We start from the raw sequence: 22,042 nt of genomic DNA, 5'->3' as shown, positions 1-22,042 counted from the left end.
CACCTGTTAACCAAGGTAAACAATAATTCATGTGTCAGTCAAATCCTCTTTGTGCGTGTTTGATGTTATGTGATAAAATAGGCAGATTCAGTTCAATGACAACACATGACTTAAAAAATGAGCAAACCTAAAAAGAACTTCACGAGTCTACTAATGTGTGTCTCTTCCTGCACATCACACAACTATATGTGTTCAGACATTTGTATATATTGTTAAATTAAAATCAGTCAGTAAAACAGAAGGTAATGGAATAAAATGTGTCCAAAAAGAATAGTTCTACTACATAGCATTGTTGAAGCAACAATCTGTCAATCCAAAGGTTTTCAAATGGGGGGGAAACTCACAATGTCCTTGACCGACACTCAACAGTTTACTTAAGAGCAGCCGGAGCATTGGCTTTTGTCTGTGGCAGAAATGAGGGCAATTACCTGTGCCCTCTGAAATCTTTCTGCGTACAGGCTGAAAGAAAAATATGAAGGGCCGCCTAAGTACAGCTTCTCTCCATCAACTCATGACGCACAGTTTCTGTTTGGTCACGACAGAATAGTAGAGGTCATCAGGTCAAGGTGATCCTCACCTGATTTAAACATAGAGACATTGTCATCTTGTTTTGTATGAGAGCTGCTCCACTCTCCTGCGTGGTCTAAATGTTCAAATCAATTTTATTTTATTTGTATAGCACCACATCATAATATTATCTCACTTTACATAGAAGGTCAAGACTCTAAACATTATCGAGAAACCCAGCTGTTCCCACAATGAGCGGGCACTCTTTAGACATGTGCAAACATTTGCTATAGACATTACAGTAGGAGGATACAGTGCCAAAGGGCTCAACAGTAAACAGATGTATTGACACAGAAAATGCAACTGGTGCATTTCTGCCTCCTAACGTCTCTTTTTAGTTTTCCAAGTAAAGTGTCTGTGTAGGTGTCTATGTGGACATCAGGTGTGAGCATAACATAAGTGAAGCTTTTTAAACCTTACATGTAAAAGTGTTGGTGTATAAGAATCATTAGTGACAGACCAGGACACATGAAGCCAGTAAACATCTCACTTTGTTGCTATTTCTGACGCTGCCTCTTAATTGAAGCAGAGTGGCAGATTTGAATTCATTTGCATTTTGAGTGAAGGAAACAGAGCTCGGAGATAAAAACTTGTTTGAGACGACGTTCAGCAGATCCGGTTTTAAGTGCTACACATCATTCACTGTCAAAAGTCAAACAAACAACATCAAATTGTGACATACATGTAACCACCATCCATATATATATATATATATATATATATATATATATATATATACTATATAAATACAGTCAGTGAGCTGTATCAAGTTAAAGCGTCGGTGTGCTTAGAGACCATATAGACCTGTTATACTTCTTATATATGATGTTACAGTGACAGAAGCCTATCAAGGTTATGTATTCAACAGGAGAACAGATTTAATTATGCTTCCTACTCTCTCTGCGTACTTTCAATCTTGTTGCCTTTTGGAAACAATCACTGTTTTCAATCCAAAACAAGTCATTTGTATGAAATACGCTGATCCAATGAATTCTTGACACCACCTCCTCCTCAGGTCAATGTGGGCCGATAGACGTTATTTGCACAAATTGCAATTGACAGAAATATTCTCTCTGGTCAGAAAAAGAGAAGAAAAAAACTCTGGCTGTGTTTACATGGACACTTTTATTCCTACCGCATTTAGAATAAGACATTATTTTAATTATGGTGTTTACATGAGTTGCTCATAGAAATTTCCATCATATCCCTTTCTGCATGTTACAGTGCAACAGTGTTAATATGGGAATATTGGTATCCATGCAAACATGGTTAGTGAGAATGAATTCCAGGGACATCACTTTTGAGTGTGTTCTAAGTGAAGTATTGACGTTGATGTTTTTTGGCAAAAAACGCACAGGCGCCTATTAGCCTTAGTGTTCTCAGATGTTCTGCACATTATGACACAATAAGTGGTTTGGATTGAAACTGAGTCAAGTTTAGTTCTGAGGTGAAAAACGTTTGTACGTCTCTGTTACTCATGAAGGTCACACAGGACCATTGTATACAGCCTCTCCGTGTACTTTAGTTTCATTTTCATATTTAATCATCTGTTCTAATTAAAGTGTAATAACTGTCGTCTCCTATGAACACATTTCAAATCTCATTTTATCCAAGTACTTCTCAGAAATACAAGCACACTCCAAAATTAAGCTCTTTTCCATTGTTCAACTCTGATCCCACATCAGCCTCCTGCAACACGGCAGTCTGCAGTGCTCGTCCTCACTGATCCAGTGTAAGCTCTGTGGTGACTGTCTACACCAGGAATTTTCGGCGAAGGCAGCGTTTCCTAACATCTCGGCCACTAAGGCTCTAACACTCTGGAGTAGTGTGTGACTGTCGGGCTCATCTGCAGCAGAGTCGATGTGTTTTGAAATGAGAATGTAGTCGTATGGATGTAGCCTCGATGAGAAGGACCTGTTCATGCCAAATGAGTGTCCAACCTCACTGATGTGCTTGTGGGTAAATGAGAGCAAATCCCTGCATGTTCCAAAATACTGTGGAAAACCTGAAAGCAGAAGAGTGGAGGTTGTTACAGCAGCAGATTAATGCCCACTGCTGTGATGTCCACATACTTATGGCCACATGGTGTGGCAGTGTATAATTAATTTGTGTGTGTGAGTATCTGAGCGGTAAACTATAACCTGTACATGCACTCACACCTGTGCACGCTTTGCCTGTCTCTGACAAACACACACTCACAGACAGACACACAAAACCCTTTTGCACTCGTCCTGAGGACAATAGCTGTGCAGTGAGGTGAGACTGCAAGAGGAAAAGCATTTATCCTGGTGGAGTAGTGCTGATGACCTTCCCTGCCGGCTCTCTCTCGCTCTCTTTCTCTCCAGGGGCTGAAACAGGAAGCTTTTGTGTTGCTGGACAGAGTCACGGTGGGGCGGGGGGGCGGGCGGCGGCGGGGGCAGGCGAGTGGGTTAGCGGCAGGCGGACCGCTGTCACACCGCACACAGCTTTTTCAGGACACAGGCTGTACTTTTGACATGTGTCTACTGACATTACCCATGACGCCGCCCCTCCTCCCCCTCTCCCCTGGTTAGGGTTGTCTCCTCGCCTCACAGGGGTAATGGTGTGTGAGACAGGTCGAGAGAGGGAGAGGGAATATGCTGTGTATGTGTGACAGAGAGAGAAACTCAGACTGAGAAACAGAAGAGTCACTGAGAGAGAGGAAGAGCTTTTGCTTCTGCACTTCTAGAAACGTCACAAGCAGAACAAACAATGATTTGCTGTTTTCATTTGTGTTTACAGACGAACTAATGTCCAGATTTCTATGAGAATCAGTGTGTGTGTGTGTGAACTCGTGTTTTATTCCCTCACATCTCTACAACATCCATTTCGATCAGAAAGGGCCACTAACGGTCACTAGAAGTCGAGTGAGCCCTGTTTTTGCATGAGATGGGAAAGATTCACATTTATTACGACAACTCGAGAGAGTTTTATTTACTGCAAGGTTGGTGTAATGAGGTTTTACCTCCTGGTCAAAATCACACCATGTTCTAACACCATGTCCTTATTCTGCTTCCATTACCTCAACATCAAGTTGTTTTACTGTTTCCTTTTTTCAGTCACAACGAGGCAGATAATAGCTCGGAAGTTACCATTACCACTATTTTCAAATATCAAAAATTGGTACTTACAGTGATTTTGAAAAATAATTGAACATAACATCACTCATCACAGCCTCTAAAAATCCATCCTAAAGCTACCATTTGAAAAAACATCTAAAATATTTCTAAAAACTAAAATAAATGTGGTTCACTAAATCTTTGTCTTTTTGCCTCTGAATCAGATTGAAACGTGAAACCACTGCAGAGCTCAAACCTCTGACATTGTCAATTTTTCAGACATCTAGAGTTTCTCTTCTCTCGGTCTCCCATGTCCACCATGTCTGTCCCTGAGCTTCTATGTGTTATCGTGTGTCTGATCACACCACACACCTCCAAGCAAACGCTAACTTGAGGCTCAGAATTAACACTAAACCTCGTTAGTCTCATCTGATGATGGGACTTTCCTTTCTGAAATTAGCAAATCACACACACTCATAGACATGCCTGATTTTTTCCCCTCCACCATGATCAGTTAATTACTCTCAAGAAAATCTATCTCGGGATGTTCCTGGATCTGCCCCAGAATGTATTGGGTATCCATCTCTGCCCCTTATCCATCCACCAAGTTTTATGGAAATACGTTGAGTCATTTTTGGGTAATTCTGCGGACAAAGATCAAAACAAATCTTTGGTGGAAACAACAATAAGTGAAATCATCTTGGTTTCCATGGCTACGACCGACAGTTGTTCTTCCACTCCGCTGAGAGTCGGTGAGCTTCGGTTCAGTACAACACCAGCGTGTTTATCGGTCCTGCTCATGAGGTTAATGGCTCAGCAGACTATTATTTGTTATCAGATTGTTTCTGTGGCGCTGTGAATCACAGCTGAGCTGAAAATGTCCGTCTGATCCGCCAGCAGGGAGCTTCTGATTCTCTCTGTGTCAGAGGTGACTCAGTTTCCTGTGGTCAGTTCACTTCATGTGTTCACAGAGCTTTGCTCTGTAGCTTCAGTGTTTGTGTCTGAGTGTTCACTCCCCTGCACATCAGTCCTGTTCACTCATGACTTCACACGCTGGCGCACCGTGACGTGTCGGCGTGCAATTAATCATATCAATGCACGTTCAGACTGTTGGATCATGCAGCTGTTGAATGTTGTCAGTGCGAATAACAGAGTGAGAGTTAAACGTCTCTGCACGACAAGTCCGTATTTCTGTTTGAATTGTTGCACATTTTAAAATAATATTCGACCTTAAGGTTGCCTCAATTATTTCCTCACATCGACTCTTTCAAGTTTTCAGAACAGGTTGATTTGCTGCATTCTGTGCTGCGTCCAGAGAGCTGTCCGAGCTGTTCAGGATCAATTGGATGAATGTGTTTTCTTCTTTTTAACGTGTGAACCCAGAGTTGTGAGTTGCGTCTCAAACTGCACCACTAACATCCTGAAATAGATTTGGAAATGATCAGAATAATTTTGCATCTCCCTGATCTGAAGATGAAACACCCAATGTTTCTTTTCTTTTTCCAAGAAGTGAAAGGACCAAAAAATCATCCTCACTGCTCAACTGCTTTTTATCTTCTACCGCAGATTTTTAGAATGAATAGAATAATAAAACACATCGGACTCAGTTTGCAAGGTTTTTAAAAATCAGATTTGGTGTTCAGAGACCTTAACCTCTCAAACCTGACCTCCTGGGAGATGTTTGTTTGCATGATCCTGTTGAAACTTATCAAAAATGAAAACCAATAGTTAAGACATTATTTTCTTAGCAGAAAGCCAAGCAATCTGTCTTCTACTCACGTTGTTCTCTCGTGATGATGTTGTCACGTTTTGCAGTTGTGTCACAGAGTGGCAGAGAGGAGCAGAGAAAAAAGTGCATGTCTCAAAAACGTACAAAACACACCTACAACCAATAGTAAATAATACGTTTAGCGTGTTTAATTAGCAAAATATGATGAAATATCATTTGTTTGTATTTATATTTATTTATCACACAATTTTAGTACTTTTATCATTTATTATTATTGACTTACCTAACCTGTTGTATAGAGAGATATGAAGTATTTACAGATTATTCAGGAAATGACACAATCACAGTAAAATCACAGATGTGGACGCTGGTGGAACATTATTTCACATTTTATTGCAAAGAGTTAATCATCGTTAACAGAATGAGTTGATTGTTTGATGAATTAAAAAAAAAAAAACCTTTTAAATACGTTTTTTATTGAGTCTGGTGTTTTGGATTCTTCTTGATCAGACTCTGCTTCCGCTGCTGCTCTGAATGAGCTGTTCTCCTTTTGTCTCTGTCGTTGCACAAAGCCCATAGAAATCCCAGGAACAGGCTCACACTCTTTTCTGCTGTCACATTAACTTGGCACCTCACTTTCCTCTGGCTCTTTAACCACAGTGAACCACCCAAACAAATGACCTGTTCATCCAGCCCCCACTCGCCTCACACACACACACACACACACACACACACACACACACACCCGTGTCAGCCTTCCAGCTTCATTTCGCTTCTTCCTCTTTGCAGTGACCTCTTCCAACCTTCCTCTTCTTCCTTCTTTGTTTGTTTTATCCTCAAAGTTTATTACTTTTCATTATTCCTCAAAACGGATTTAATTGTGTCCTATACGTAAGTTTTATTAGAAGGAACTTCAAATAACTTCCATAATAGCAGCTGCTCTATTGCGATGTCCAGCGTCATGTTCTGTGGTTCTGGTTTTACAACAGCAAACAAATCTCATTCATAATAAAAAACATCCCTTTTTTAAAAATCAAGATCCATGAATTATTCTCTGAGAAATCAACGGTAATGATGACCCATACCACATCGTTCCAGCAAGTTCAGTGATAATCCCTCCGTCCATGTTCCTTCCAACCAGTACAACAGGAGTGAAAACTTAACTTCCTCTTTATTGGAGGTAAAAATACAAAAGAAAACATTGTGAAGTACAAAGTCAAATTGAGCATAAAATTAGCATTAACATATTTGTCTCCTGTAAAACACTGTCAGGTACGAATGAGTGTGTTAGCTGGAGGTCAGGTTACAGTTGAGCTGCAGGAAACATAACAACTACACGTTTACCCACTTGTAGCTTATACAAGCAGCACAGGGATTAATGGGTCGACTGAATGACTGAGATGTAACACAAATGTTCACTTAACTATAAACACACCTAAACTCACATCACGTGCACTGAAACCACATGCACACACATTGGGCAGGAGCTAGTCTGTCTGTTGCAGGGCAGACAGAGGAAGCTTTTTATTCACTCTGGTTAATGTATTTATTTGGCATGAAAGTTAGTGTGTGTGCGTAATAATATATGAGCCGATCAAGTCTTCCTCTGTATGTTTGATCATCTCTTCTTGCTGTCTCCGAGTCACTTTTGCCCTGTGATCCTAATTATCTCTGAGGACCTCCTCATTACAGCTCCAAGTGATGGAGGAGGAAGTTTATAATCATGTTCAATTAGTGCTCCTTTGCATTTTACCCGAGCCCGTCCACTGTGCTAATGACACATTTGTACCAATTATTTGCTTTGCTGAGCTTGTTAACCCCCGTGTTCACCTTGGCAGTAAAAGCGGCCACTGTGAGGAACGCAAACAAATAAAACACAGAAGAAAACATTTTCCTCCGCTTTGTTTATTCCACCTCCTCAACAGGGAACGAATAAGAGAAGAGAATCCTGGTAAAGATCGTATTTATCAAAGATCCATAATGTGATGTGTCTGTGATTCTGGTCGTCAGTAGTGACAGATGTCCCGGGTACTGTTAGCGTTCTACAGCCTCCTGTACTGTCTTGTTTTTACCTAAAATCCTTTCAAATCAAATCCCTCCCTGACAAATAATTTAGAAGATCCAGTTTAAGTACTGTACTCACCAGTCTGTGTGATCAAAGATCAAAAGAAATGCTTTTATAACAGTAAAAGTACTGAATTATACATAAGAATCTGAAAACACACACACACACACACACACACACACACACACACACACACACACACACACACACACACTCAGAGAGTCCTCTAATTTAAGCCCCTGATTCTGAGTGGGCTCTTGTGTCCAGCAGACACTGATGAAAGCATCTCATCTTTAGGACAGGTCAGATGATGGAGCGTGGCCTCAATGCTATCAAAGGGACCCAAATGACCTCTGGGAGCTGAAGCACCAGCCCTCTTTTCCTCTACTCAAGCTCCCTTTAATCTCCCTCTGCTCTCCACACGCACTTGGTTATCAAGTGAGTGACAGAGATTTTTTTTCACATTTGTTGCTCTCTTAAAAAAATTCTGCACCCTCAAACAATCCTCTCGTTTTTTTCTTCAGGCTAAAACGATGTGTTTGTAAGAGCTGCTACTGCAGAGGCACAGACGTGGAGACGGGAAACAGAAAAGAAAGACGTGGCGGGGGGGGGGGGGGTGCTTAAAATGGGATGGAAAGAAAGGAGACAGTGGAAGTGGGAGATGAAAACATAAAAGACGGTGTTGGTGAGAAAAGAGAAATGGGAAATGAGAGAAAGGTCTCATCATTTTGCTCTCCATCTTGTCTCGTGGTGCTATAAAAGAGAGATGAAATCAGACGGCTGTCAGGTAAAGGAGAGTAAAACCTTTGCCTCGCCGCTGAAATGGGCCGAGAAGAGAAACGCAGAGGAGAGGTAGAGTGCCCTGCATCACTTCTCCTTCACAGCCGCAGCTCGAGACTGTCAAGAGAACAAAAACACCTTTCATCAAGATTTTACAGGCAGAGCCTTTCAAAGTTGTAAAGGAGCCTTCACTGGTGCACAGTCGGCTTTTAGCAGAGATTGAAAGAGAAGGTTTTTATGAACTGGGGGAAATGGCTCCTAAATGGAAGATTTGTTCAGTAAGGTATTAAAATTCGTGACGATAATAAAATACATAAAGAGAACAGAAAATAAAGCACTGAAGTCCAAACATTGAAATTTTCTGTGAGAACGCACACGTCCGAGTCAGTCGCTCTGATATTTTCTGATATTTGTTGGCAGAACTTTTCCTGCCAGCCGCCAAGTAAAATATCTGAGAGTAAAAATATCTCAGGATGAAAAAAAAGGAATCATACACGTAGAAGATGTCAACTTGGAAAGATGTTGATGTGCTGTCAACAAAACACTGCTTTCCAAAACCGAATTTAAACAAAATTGACTTTTCCATTACTCTTGCATTTCTCCAGCTGTTTACTTGGCGTTCATTGCTTTTCGATCAGTCTAAGTTAGCAGCAATTTATTGTGGTGTACCCCAAGGTTCTATTTTAAGCCTGTTTTCTTTGCATTACACTGTATATGCTTCCTCTTGAGTCTGTTTTAAGGAAGTTCAATTTCCCTTATTGCTAAGCTTATATTTCTATAAGCACATCGACTTGACCTTTGAACTCGTTGGCTGAGTTTTCCTAAAGACATTAGCCAGACTTGGCCGTTGGAACTGTAACCAAAAAAATGGATTAAACTGAACAAAGATTACAACGGATGCTCAGAATATAAATGTAGTTTTAAAGAGACAGTCTTGATTTTTTTTTGTTTGAGACCATAATCTGTCTCCAATGACTCACAGCGGAAATATCCAGTTGCAATCGTTTCCTCCAAAACATATTACGCAAAATCACTTAGTCATAAATAAACATAATATCCAGAAGACACGAGGACAACTGGTCCTCAGGCTGGTACAATCCATGTTGAAGCATCGGAACAGAATATGTGCATGTATGGATTCATAGCTCCACCATATGCACCGATCCTCCAGCCCACACACTGAGGTGAAATGTGTGGCAGAGAAATCGTCCAATAGTGCATCCCTAACCACCCTCTCTCTCTCTCTCTCTCTCTCTCTCTCTCTCATCCAGTCAGAAATCGCGGCCTCACAGCCAGCACCCCCACAAATGTGAAAATGAATGCACTCACCACCTGTGGTGAGAGCAGAGTGGGAAAGGACGTGGGAGAGGAAGAAAGAGGAGAGAAGGGAAAGACTACTGCTCAGAGCGGTGAGTCAGGAGAACAGCATCCCAACCCTCTGACGGAACACATACATCATGAGTAACTGTATGAAGCCTGAAAAATTACATTCAAAAGTTGCAATTTCGTAATCGAATGCTGATCGTTATCAACACAACATTTTTTGTGACACATTTACATCAACAAATCCTGTTTCACAATCATCACTGAGATCAGCTTGAAGCCGCAAATTCCCAAAGTAGTTTTTCTTTTTCTAAGTCATGAGTGGGAGTGTGTGAAATATGAGTGCGGCTGAATGTGTCCGTTGGTTCTGTGATTCAAGTGAGGCAACTGTGTGTGTTTGAGTGTGTGTGTGTGTGTTTGTGTGTGTGTGTATTTGAGTGTGTGGTTTGGCATGCCTCACTGATCCTGAGCTGTCTCATCCCTCCCACTATGGCTCCTGTCAGCAGGCCTGAAACCACAAATCATCCCGTCTTGAAACAAAGACATTAACTCACAACAGCGTCTCTGTCTCTCTCACACCTTTTACTTCAGTTTCAAACTCCTCTGTCTCTCTCACACTTCTTTTATTCCATATCAGTGTGTGCAGTGACAAATACGCTGTGTGGAGTTTGTTCCAGTCATGACATTTAACTTCCCTTTAAAAAGAAAAATAACATCTCAGCTTCTTTTCAGCTGTAAGAACAAAGGGAGCCGAGCCGTGGGCTACCTGAGCCGTCCCTTTAATAAACAAGCCCACATTCTGCCCCCCCTCATCCCCTATGTGAATGTGATATATTAAGAATGTCCAAAGAGAATTTCACTACGTCTGCCACAAGGATGAACTGAGTAGAATTTGGTGAATGGTCACAGTGAACTCCCACAACACTTATTCGACTTCTCGAACGTGATATCTTAAAGATTAGCAAAACATGTATGTAGAAGGAAAGTGCAGAGGTTAGTGGAGGAACACAATTGTTTCTAGTTCATCCTGAGATGTTTGTTTGTCTCGGATCATTGCGTTCTATCTGTGAGCAGCTTCAGTTAAAACTAATTCCTTAACAGTAGGTATCGTTCAGGAGAACATCCAACGAAATCATCAGTAGGTCAATCACAAGGACATGGGCCATTCTACAAAAACAGTTTTATTTATTTATCAACAACTGTACATTTCTTTTCAGTGCTGACAGCATTTGCTACATACTTTGGTGTGACTCAGAGGGAAGAGCGCATTTCGCCCTTTTGTTATCTTGTTGGAAACGCTGACTTGATCCAGAGCACAGTGTAGAAACCAGAATTATTCACTGTTGTCGTCAACGTTGAAGACACTTTTACTCATCGTGTATTTTTGTTGAGTTTATACATGAAGTGCCATTCCCTCCGTCCTCAAGAGCATTTACAGGCACTGAACAGTTTTATTAAGACAGACTGATCTCTGCGTTTAATCAGGACAAATGTCACGACCTCCCCATCACGACCAGCCAAACATATTCCAGGAATAATGATAAGATACCGAAGGGCAGAAGGATTCCAATAGTGCAGATTGGACTGTTTGAGTTTAGTTTGTAGCCAAGAAATCAATGGTGCAATTCAACATCTGTATTACGTCAAGTTAGCAAAAAGCACATTGTCATTCAGTTTGTGCCTGCAGCAGTGAATCTCCTGCCAACTGAGGTCCAAGGGTTAGGCTAAACATTAAACGTCCCCCATCTCCCATAATCTAACAAGGTAAAACAAACAGAGAAAGATAGCACAGACAGAGCAGTACACTTTAAAAAGGTCTTTATATATATGAATTAAATTTACATCCATCTCTTTTCCACTCTGTCCCACAGTGGTCCAAACCAGCCGAGGCTCTGCCTGAGTCGGAGGGCTCCATGTCCGAGATTATGGAGTGACGAAAGGCCATTTTGAAAATCTCCACAAAATGTCCTGTTTTAAGTTTCACGTCCCTCTGTTTGATTTGTGAAAAAGTCAGCCCAGAGAATGTGCTTTAAGAAAATCAAAGAGTTAACGTTGTTTAAAAAGTTCTAGTCTACTGTATGTTCTGATCTCCCCGCGTCATAGAGAGAGAGAGGGCCAAAAAAATCATCACAAGTACACCCAGGACATGAAAATATATATTCTTATAATATATATAAAATGTCTTTTATTTAATCCGATATTTACACTTTTCACAAGATGTCTGAGGAAGGTTCTCCAAAATGAAGCGCTGCTTCACAGGGTGACACCCGAATATTCTCAGAGGAAAAAAAGAAACCCTCCAAAACAAAAGGACAAAAAAGGTGAACTTCTCTCCAGCATTAACATCCTTAGGTCAACGGATCCATTGATTTCCACCAGCTTAGATCCTCAGTTCGTCTCGGCCTGGAGAAAAAGTCAAAGTCATCTCAGAAGTGCTGGAGCCGAGCAGCTGACTGCTTCTCTTTAGTAGATGACCTCGTAGACGGTGGCCTTCTTGTCACCAGATCCTGTCACGATGTATTTGTCGTCTGCTGAGATGTCACAGCTCAGGACGGAGGACGACTCCTTCGACTGTGGGGGGAAAAAAACAAAGAACACTGGTTAGAAGTTTGGTTTTTCTTTATAGAATCATTGATCTTATGAAACATGTTTTAATTATTCTAAATAAATCTGTCACAGGCAGAGTTTGAGTTAAATGTGTGCGTGTTTATCGCAGTCACCTGGAATATGCTGGCACCATAAGGAGTCCTCCATGCATTCAGCAGATTGTCCTTCCCTGTGCTCACAAACCATTTACCTGCAAACAGAGAAGCAATCGTCATGACAATATAATCTGAACATGTGACACTAAACACACACAGGTCGAGTGTGTTGTCATAAATCTGGTGAACAGGAGAAACATCCAGAGAGATGATGGACATGTGATTCTGTAATAACCTCATCAATGGCCATAAACACTAAAGGAGGAAAATGCCATTCCATTAACAACCATAAAAGCACATAATAAAGAAGACTCACATTTACACTCTGATGATTACTTAAATCACCGTCTTATTAATTACCCAGTCGACTAGTTGGGACTGATTTAATTAGCTGCAGCGAGAGCGGTGAAAGAGCCATTTGAATGAACAAGTTGTGCGGTGGTGGAGATATGAGACCGAGCTGAGGAGGAAATTAAAACTGACATTTCTGGAAAAATGTCACTGACACGATTGTAAAACCTCAATTGTCTGAACTTTAAATTCAAAACCAGCTGCTCTGCCCAATACACACAGTGATCACAACTGATACACAATACACACAATGATCACAACTGATACACAATACACACAATGATCACAACTGATACACAATACACACAGTGATCTCAACCAAACAGGCGATGAACGTGCGTGTTTGTAAAGTTACAGCCTCCGCGTTCACACACACAACTGCCAGACTCTATTATGAGCAATTAAGATCGCTGAGGTAAAACATGTACAAGAGCAAAAATAAGACACGAGGCATTTATAACCATGTGGAGGTGATTAAATGAGTCACTGGATGTTTGAGTCAGTTCAGCTTCTACAGAAACTGTCGTTCCCTCATTAGGCAACAGAACCGACCGGCAACCAACGGATAGTTAAATACAGGAGCTACAGCTTGTGCTCATCTAGACTTCAAACATCACACAGGGACATTTCAGGACAGCGGGGGGGTTAATCCAACACAACCACCCACCTCAGAATTTATGGACTTACACAACTTCAGTGGACATGAGGTGAATGAAAACTATCCAGCAGAGGCTTTTTAATTTCAGTCACAAACACCTTCTTATCCAGGAATCAAACCTTTATTCTTCCTGCTCTTGAATGCATGAAGACGTGTGTGGGCCTGGTACTCACCACAGTAGGCGAACTTGAGCGAGAGGACGCAGCTTTCGTGCAAGTGCAGCTGATACTTGTCGGGCTTGGTGTGATGAAGCACCTCCACGTTGCTGCTCTCCATGCCGACGGCCAGCCACTCTCCGGTGGGACAGTATCCCAGCGAGAAGATCTGCAACGAGGAAACTGTTCTTTCAACAAGTGTTGACAGGGTTTCATCATTTTAAACATTGCCTGTTTACCAACCACCGATCAATTAACACGTCAGGACCAGATGCAGCGTCTACATGTTTTTCCTTTTAGAGCCCGATGAGACGTTCAGATGTTTATATGCATCATAGGAAATCTATTTTTGTTTGTTTCTTTCAGCAGTCTGTGCCTGCAAAGAAATGACAGCCGCGCTTCACACAAAAGCCGATGACTCTGACGGAGGGTGATGAGTTACTTGGATGGAAAGAACAACGAATGAGAAGATTCCGGCGCAGACTTGGACGTGTCTACTGATGTTTGGAGGATTTAGGTTTGTTTCTGCAAAAGCCAAAGAGCTTGAGTTCTTAAATCATTTTTTTTATTTTATGGCTCAATTGATCTGATTCAGAGGCTGAGAAATAAAGTTTCATCCTTCACATAATCCTCAGGTTTCAGCAGGTTTTTAAACAATGCTCAGGTTTTTGACTTTTACTGATACGTCAGGTTATTGGTTTAAAACACACATTGAATACATTCTTCTGTGTGACACTAATTCATGAGCAGTAAGAATCTTATTTAGCAGCTAGGGTTGATCACACACTGTAGCTGCAGGTCAAATGAAGAGCACATTTGATTTAGTGTCTCTCCTTCTCTACCTGTGAGGTAAAGTCGTGTTGCTGGAGCTGCCGTCCCTCCCTCAAATCCCAAGAGCGGACAGTGTTGTCAAGGCCTCCGGTCCACAGCTTGGTCCCGTCGTGGGAGATGTCGATGCAGCTGGCTCCGTCTGTGTGGCCCTGGAACTGCCTGGAATAATACAACATCAAACATGAGGTCAGGACCAGGGCAGAAAACCCTCCAAGTCTTACATCTTATGCTGGTGGTCAGATGTTTTAGTCCTGTAACGCACATCCAAGCTGGGTACTGACCTTACGAGGGTTTGGTTGTGGAGGTCCCACACAGCGATGTTTCCATCGGAGCAGCAGGAGAAGCAGACCTTGGCATCAGGGCTGATGGCCAACGCGTAGCAGGCCGGAGCAGAGGAAGTGAGTTCGGCCTTTATGCGGGGCGTCTGCGAGGCCAGGTCCCAGATGGTCAACGTGCTGGCCTCCCCACCCACTATCAGGGTGCGGCCGTCAGGCAACAGCTTGCATGAGCGGATATAATTGTCTCTGTTCTGCAGGGGAAACGAAAGGAAGAGCACTGTCATGATAAGTGGATGTAATTTATTTACCTTTCTAAATTTCCCTGATGTGAAATAGTTGCATGGAAAAACTCAATTACAATTCTGTAGAGTAACCAACAGATGAACAGGATACTTGTGTGGATCTAAAGCCGATTTCAGACAGACGGCGTTCAGGTGAGGGGCGGAGCATCAGACAGAGGCAGAATGTAAAGTATAAATTCTGCTGCGGAGATCATGTGGGGTTTTTTTTTACAGCTCATCGACATCAACATAACTCAAACCTCATTGTCTGCATCTTCTACGTGTATGTGCTTTTCATCCAGAGATATTTATATTCTCTTCTCTCAGTTTTATGTCTGTCACGTGTAATAACCCTCATCAACACACCCACTCACTTCCTGTGAAACCTCCTGAGGATCTCATGCTGTATGAGAGTTTTTACTCAGGATCTATCAGGAGAAACTCCGGAGAACGTCCCCAGCAACTGACCCGGACATTTGCGCTCTCACAATCAGCCCCTCCAGATATTATCCAGTGTTCAGTGTATTTCTGAAAGCAAGTCAAGTCTCCTCTGCCACTCAGGAGGAGCTGTTCTTTTTAACAAGTGCGGTTTTTAGACTGCAGCTGACTCTTTCATGTTATAGTGAAGATGTGGATGTCAGCTTTAACTAGAGATTCAGGGAAAGAGGGAATGTGGCTGCAGTTGTTGGCCAGGCTCCAGAAGAGCAGGAAGACAGATCAATAGGACTGTGGAAGCGCTGGGTCGAATTAAAACAGCACCCTGATGGCTTTATAAGACCCAGCTGCACTCTGGACACACCTTGAGGGTGTTGGAGGCCAAAAGAGTCGAGTGGGATGAAGCCACAGTATCAGGATGAGAAATGGGAGACAGTTAGGAGGAAGTAATGAGCTGGGTAATAGCAGACAGGGTAGACCAGTCGGAGCATCATTACTCAGCAGGCTTTTTTCCTCACTAAGGATTATTTCAGTGCAGCAGTGAGACACTTAACTGAATTATTTACATCTCTATCTGCTGGGATCTGGGGGAAAACTAAGGTGAAGTGTGGAGTCAGGCAACATATGATGCCCAAGAAAACGTAATCACCGTCGTCTAACGAAACATGAGAACATCGTGTCTGTGTGCAGTTATAACACACATGTTACAGAGCAAACAAACGTTTCTTTTCTTCGTGACTTGTAACAAACAATAACATCTCGTTACCAGGCAGTCGAGTTGGGACACTGGGCTCTTGCTGCCTGGTTGGCTGATGTCCCAGATCTTGACACAGCCCTTGCCGCCGGTGTAGACATGACGCGTGGGGTTGCTGATGGTGACAGCGCACACCACCTCCCCGTGGCTCAGCGTGTTGATCTGGCGAGCGTGGCGTGGGATGCCCGGGCCTACCAGGGCATCTGGAGGGAAGGGCACGGGCTGCATCTGACCATCAGCACTCACATGAAAAGAATAAGCTCTGCACGAGGACAGAAGAATTTAAACTAAGTCATCTGTTAATAAAAACTAGTTAAACACACATTTTGAATAAAAGACAAAGACTCACGGTTTTCCTCCAGAAATGGATGTGAGGCTGGCTGGCAGGCCCGGAGCCCTCATGTGAGAATGAGGGTCAAACCCCGCCTGCACAAGCATAAAGAAACAAGAGTTAAACAGTCAATAACCTGCAACATAAATTAGACTAAACTAATATTCAAATTGAAAACTATCCTTCATTTAAGCTGCTAACGCCCTGAGGACCCATCGTTTCCAGGCAAATCCCTTCAAAAGGTGCAAATTCAGCTTCATGGCAAACAGTCAAGCTTTGCACAAGGCTCCAACATCCCACTTGCTAATGCTAATGAAAGCCTGGGAGATTTTCAGACATGCACAAGAGGCATTTTGGGGGAGAGTCTCTTTTTTTTTGAAGCCTTTAGAATGCTAACGAACTAACATCAAAGCAAAGGAGCTCGGCTTGTCTTTGTACTCTCATTATGTTTACACAACATGCTGCAGCCAGCCGAGCAGAAATATTCACAATGAGTTCTGGAAATACACAATGAATAACCAAGTTTCTCAGAGTCTTTCTACTAATACTTTACAACTCACAGCCACGCTGGATAATTCATACAAACGCTGGTGAAGACTTTGAATCAAACCGATGGAGGCGAAATATACAAGATGATTAACTGTGCGTGACGGAGTTTCAAGTTAAATTTAGGCCTTTTTAAAACCCCACGAATGAAATTGAAGACCTATGAAAGATTATCAGAGAATTATATACACTTGAAGAAAAAGGTCAAGTAGCTGAGACCGACCTAAACATATTTGAGACTTTTTGAGGTCTAAAATTCTGATCGTTCAATTTTAGACCTTGCAGAAACCAAATGAGAAAGACAGAAATAATACAATAAAACATTTTCATTCATTAATGTTTCATAGAGGTGAGAATAATTACAATTGGTGAGCGCCCATAAGCGGCAGCAGCTGCTGCACTCATCTGAGGTGAGATGAGACCCGGATAGACGCTGGGGCTGGTAAGGGATCCGTTCATCTCGTGATGACTCATCATACCAAACGGGGTGGCATAGGAGCCTGCGATGGACAGCGGCGTACGCAGGGCAGGAGCTGCTACACAACACAAAAGAAAAGACAATTTAGCTTCAGGAATATTAATGTGATTCATTACAATGAGCTGCAACCTATGTTTCTATTTTATTAAATTCTGTGAAATGTGAAAAAGTTCACGTCCTGTGATAAAAAAGCTCCAGATAGAACTTTGGTTTGATTATGACATGAGCTAATTCTCAAAACAGTGAAGAGAGAACCAGAGAGCTTTTTATACTTTTGCTTGAACAAGAACAGATAATTATTTTGTTTACTCTTTTGTCAATTATTATATCAGCGTGAGGTTGAGGTACATTATGTGCCGTTACATACCTAACGCCTCCATGCCGGGGGGTTTGCCCAACGTTAGAGGCCGTAATCCTGGAGTGGTGCTGGTTCCTGGTGTCGGCGCCTCGTTCCTGGGTGTAGGCGTGTTGGACTTCAGGCTCGGTGTGGACGACTTGTCGTTCTAAAGCAGAAAGATGCTCTTAAGCCTTTGTGTGCAGCCTTGTTTTGTGTCCTCTTACTGGAACACTCAAGTTCACTTCCTCTCGCTCTCAGCCACACGTACACCAAAACGAAACAGAATCCGTGTCAGCGTAAAAAAAAATTCCCCCTGGCACGAAAATCCAGAGTGACAATCTGAGTGGACGGCTCAAGGTAATCCAATCTAATACTGACACTTCATTACAGCTATGGTGAGTGTGTGTGTGTGTGTGTGTGTGTGTGTCAGGGGTAGAAGTATAAACCTTTGCTTAGAAGTCAAGCTTGTTAAGAGTGACTAGACAAGCAAGATGGTGACCCAACCACTTCTCTCATAATTAATCCATCTCCTTCTTCCTTTGCAGATCAAGTTAGAAAAACGAGGGTTTAGCTGGTTGCGGGTTGAGTCCCGCTGGGTGCCACAGGAGGTGAAGAGTAGAGATAGGGACTATAAATATATTCTAATCCGCAGTTCAATCGTTATGTAGAACCAATGCATGCGGTCTGTTTTAGCCTGGTGTGTAAGAGCTTCAGTATCGGAGAGAAAATGGGGGATGGAGGGAGAAGATGAGATGGAGGAAGAGACAGCAGTTCCCTTGCCACTGCGTCTCTGGGTTATTTACAGCCTTGGGCCAAGGAAGAAATGACCATTTATTGGGTAAGCCATAAAGAAGATTGAGAGGAGTGAGCCACAGCGTTTGATTTCCTGAGAGTGCATCCACCCTCGGCCCCTTCAAGACCCTCATAGCAGCCGACTGCTAAGCCTTCTGTGTATTAGACTAAAGGGCATTTGTCAAGTGGAGTGGGCGTCTGTGTGAAGGACTGTCAGTTCACCCATCACCCCCTCCACTGTAACCTCCTTATTTCATCATGTCTCTTGTCTTTCAGTGCACTCACATGGGCGTGGTCCTTTGCTTTGGAGGACGGTGTGCTGCCGGAAGAGGCGACGGAGGCGGGGCTGTTGGGGGCAGCATCCTTCTTCAGGCCCCGTGATTTATCAAGGCCGTTTTCTGGAGGTGAGTGAGCGGGGCTAGCTCGAGGGGTGGCAGGATCCTGCAGAGTTAAAACGAGACAGACGGAGAGTAAGACTGAGCAAACAGAGCAGAGGAAAGCCACTGGCATGTACATGTGGGTCAAACAAACTGGGGCCTCATGTGCAAACACAGATAAATATACTCATGCGTGCTTGTTCTCTCCCTCACATACATACACACACTTTTCATTCACCTGTCACTCCCTTCTCTCTTTGTGTTCTTTGTCTTATTACTTTCTGCATGAACGGCAAAAGAAATACAGCGAGTAAGCACACACTCATGGTGCACACAGCCAATATTGTGACAGACTTTTTTTCGTCAGCGCTGTGAAATGTGTTGAGGTTTCTGCAGACAAGTGACAAAGGACCGTGTTTGGTTTCGATGCAGCGTTTCCGCTGGAATGTGACTGAACAGCTCGGTTCAAACGCAGTCTCACCTCGTTGGAAACGTCCACCACCAGGTCGTCACTTTTGTCTCCGTCACTGTCCTGAAATGAAAGAGTCACAGGTTGAGTTTTCTGGTCGGTAGCATGGACAACTGCAATTTAATTTTTCACTGGTGGATCAAAATATAACCGGGCATCTGTAACATGTTTCAGCTGTAGTGTTTGATTATTTACTTTAAATATTGTAACCAGACATTAAATGAAACTGGGTGATTCTTTATTTTACCGGCTAATTATTTCCAAACAGTTTCTTAATTTCTTAAAGGTTTTCAGGACAGATCATTGCAACCTGTGTAGTAATTACAAGGTTAATGGAGTCACAGCTCTGAGATGTATTTTATTCAGCTGCTGATAGACTGAGACATTTCTCAGATTGGATCTAGCGGCATATTCAAGAATGTTTTATCTCTTTCTTTTCTTTCTTATCTACATTTTCACCAGTTTCTCAGGAAATAATTCCTGGATCTTGATGAAAGAAACAGGCACATTTAGGAAACTGATATCTATGAGTTTGAAATTAGGTGGAGCTTGTTTAAGGGGACTGTTGAGTCTTGGTGGAGGTATGAGCGCTGAGTGTCCGAAGATACCACCGGCCATTTAAGCTTGAAACACGGAATGAATTTGAATCGGCATAAGGGTGAGTAGATAATGAGTGAATTTTCATTTTTGGGTGAACGATCCCTTTAAGATACAAGCAGAAACAAGCTCAGGATCCCACCAACAGTTTCAAACAAAGAAACCAGTGAACTCACATATCTGCTCATGTTGTCCTTGTCATCCACTTTGCGTTTCTTGGAGTCGAGGCCGTAATCTGAAGAGCTGCGGTGCTTCTCACTCGCTGCCCGTAGGCTGTCTGACGGCGACACAGAGTTATTCTGCCAACAACAACACACACAGACCACACAATCAGTCTCCAGCTCCCAGAGTCTGCTTTATATTTAACTCATATAAAATCCTGCACTGTACACGGATAAACTTCAACCCCCATGAGCATGACTGTAAATGTCATCATGACTTGATATGGAGTAAAAAATGTGTGAGACAAACTGCTCTGATGCCTTAATAAAATAACAAAGCACTGTTCACTGTCCAGACATGTCTTCTTTCAATCGGTGAATGTTTTGAGGTTTAAAAGTGACAAATCCTGAGAAACCAGAAAAGCCAGGAACTGACAAATGGTGCATTTAAGCCCAGATATGACTCTGGAGCCTTTTCCTTTATCAGACCAGTGGCAATATTGACTGTGTAGCTAAACGTACAATGCTCCCAGACTGAACTGGACTGATTTAGGATAGAAAGGACAGAAGAGGATTCTGGGACAGCTTAGCCCCACTGCTGCCACCGTGGCAGCGGAGCAAGTAGGAAACAGACAAGACAGCTGAGCACACACACACACAAACACACACACAGTATACCACTGAAGACAAAACACCCCGGAGGTTTCACAGCAAGAAGATTGATCAGAACATAACAGAAGATGTGAGGTGGAATCTCAGGGCATCATGGGATATTTGGTGTATATCAACACAAATAAATTATAAACCTGACATTGGATCCTGTTGTAGACCCTAAGACAGACCTGGTCAGACCAACAATATTAACCGAACGGTTTTCATTCTGACTGAACGAGACACAAGAGAACGTGCAAATGAAAACAACACTGACTAAGCATGTCACTGTGCAACTGTGTGTGTGTGTGTGTGTGTGTGTGTGTGTGTGTGTGTGTGTGTGTGTGTGTGTGTTTACCACTGCGACAGGTCAGTGACAAAACGGCAGAAAATGACTGACAGAAAAGTTCATGAAAACCAACTAGAATAAAGAAGAGGAAGGACAGAAAGACGCCTTTGAGGGAAACTGGACAAGAGTGCAATGTGAAGACACAAAGAGGATGTTGCCAGCAGAGAAAAGAGCCGTGAAAGAGGCAGAGTGAGAAAATGAGGAAAAAAAAAGAGGAAGACAAGACAAGAGACCAAAACAGGAAAGGAACTTGGCAAGCAATGAGAGTGTAGCAGTGTGGCAATGAGTTCTCCCCACTAGTGGGAATGCCCGCAAAGGCTGGCACCATCTCAGAAACAGCAAACGGGGGGGGGTTTGTAGTCTGGGCACTGGTGTGGTGGGGTGGCACTGCCAAACAGCCCAACAGGCAGGCAGGGAAGGAGGGGGTGGGGGGGCAGCTCAACAAATCCCTGCCTTCATCAGAGACAGAGAGATGTGGTGAAAGAGGGAAAAGGAAGATGTCTGACATCTTGGCTGCAAGTAACAGAAAGAGAAAGACGAGGAGAGGAAGGCAACAGCCTGAAAACTGAGTGAAAGGGTGACATAAAAAAGACAACAATGTCCTGAGCCAAGGAGAGTGGAGAGAAACAATAAAAAAAACACTGTGGTTGGGCAGTTAATGGCAGACACGCATACTTATAGCACCCCCTTCAGAAACTGGCCCTGCCTCCACACAGGGACTGTTCCTGAAGGTCTCCACCAAGCATGAAGCTTTCTGCCATTTCCACACAGACTCCTTCAAAATATGGACAATTGCTCTGCTGCTGTTGTGGGGAAAAAAAACCTGTCACAGGCTTCATCCACACTACTGCACCACAGTCTGGCGTTTCAAAAAGGTCTCCATTGTAGCAGCTCTAAAATGAGTCCAGGTGTATCCAGCAGAGTTGATGCATTTTCAAATAAAAACGTAGTAGTGTGGATGTAGTCTG

General features: G+C 42.8%; 1 protein-coding gene across 22 annotated transcripts in view; it reads right to left on the bottom strand.

Moving 5' to 3' along the window:
• Positions 1-10,704: 10,704 nt before the first annotated feature.
• The window catches only part of tle3b (TLE family member 3, transcriptional corepressor b), a 29,873-nt gene continuing 18,535 nt past the window's right edge, over positions 10,705-22,042 (bottom strand). For 17 of the 22 annotated variants that reach the window (XM_069525856.1, XM_069525846.1, XM_069525848.1 and 14 more), the window contains 12 exons: positions 20,090-20,212; positions 19,329-19,379; positions 18,756-18,911; positions 17,709-17,844; positions 17,227-17,399; positions 16,336-16,412; positions 15,999-16,248; positions 14,520-14,767; positions 14,250-14,397; positions 13,426-13,576; positions 12,262-12,338; positions 10,705-12,112 (listed from right to left, as the gene is read on the bottom strand). In XM_069525856.1, coding sequence (XP_069381957.1) covers positions 12,005-12,112; positions 12,262-12,338; positions 13,426-13,576; positions 14,250-14,397; positions 14,520-14,767; positions 15,999-16,248; positions 16,336-16,412; positions 17,227-17,399; positions 17,709-17,844; positions 18,756-18,911; positions 19,329-19,379; positions 20,090-20,212 — 1,698 coding nt within the window. In that variant the 3' untranslated portion in view covers positions 10,705-12,004. The remainder of the gene's footprint in view (positions 12,113-12,261; positions 12,339-13,425; positions 13,577-14,249; positions 14,398-14,519; positions 14,768-15,998; positions 16,249-16,335; positions 16,413-17,226; positions 17,400-17,708; positions 17,845-18,755; positions 18,912-19,328; positions 19,380-20,089; positions 20,213-22,042) is intronic. The other 5 variants (XM_069525859.1, XM_069525849.1, XM_069525863.1 and 2 more) reach the window with 1 other exon arrangement.

The sequence above is a fragment of the Paralichthys olivaceus genome, chromosome 1 (genome assembly GCF_024713975.1).
Source record: "Paralichthys olivaceus isolate ysfri-2021 chromosome 1, ASM2471397v2, whole genome shotgun sequence".
In the NCBI taxonomy this organism is placed as follows: Eukaryota; Metazoa; Chordata; class Actinopteri; order Pleuronectiformes; family Paralichthyidae; genus Paralichthys; species Paralichthys olivaceus.
The sequence above is the reverse complement of the archived record's forward strand: the minus strand, read 5'-3'. Positions and strand labels throughout refer to the sequence as shown.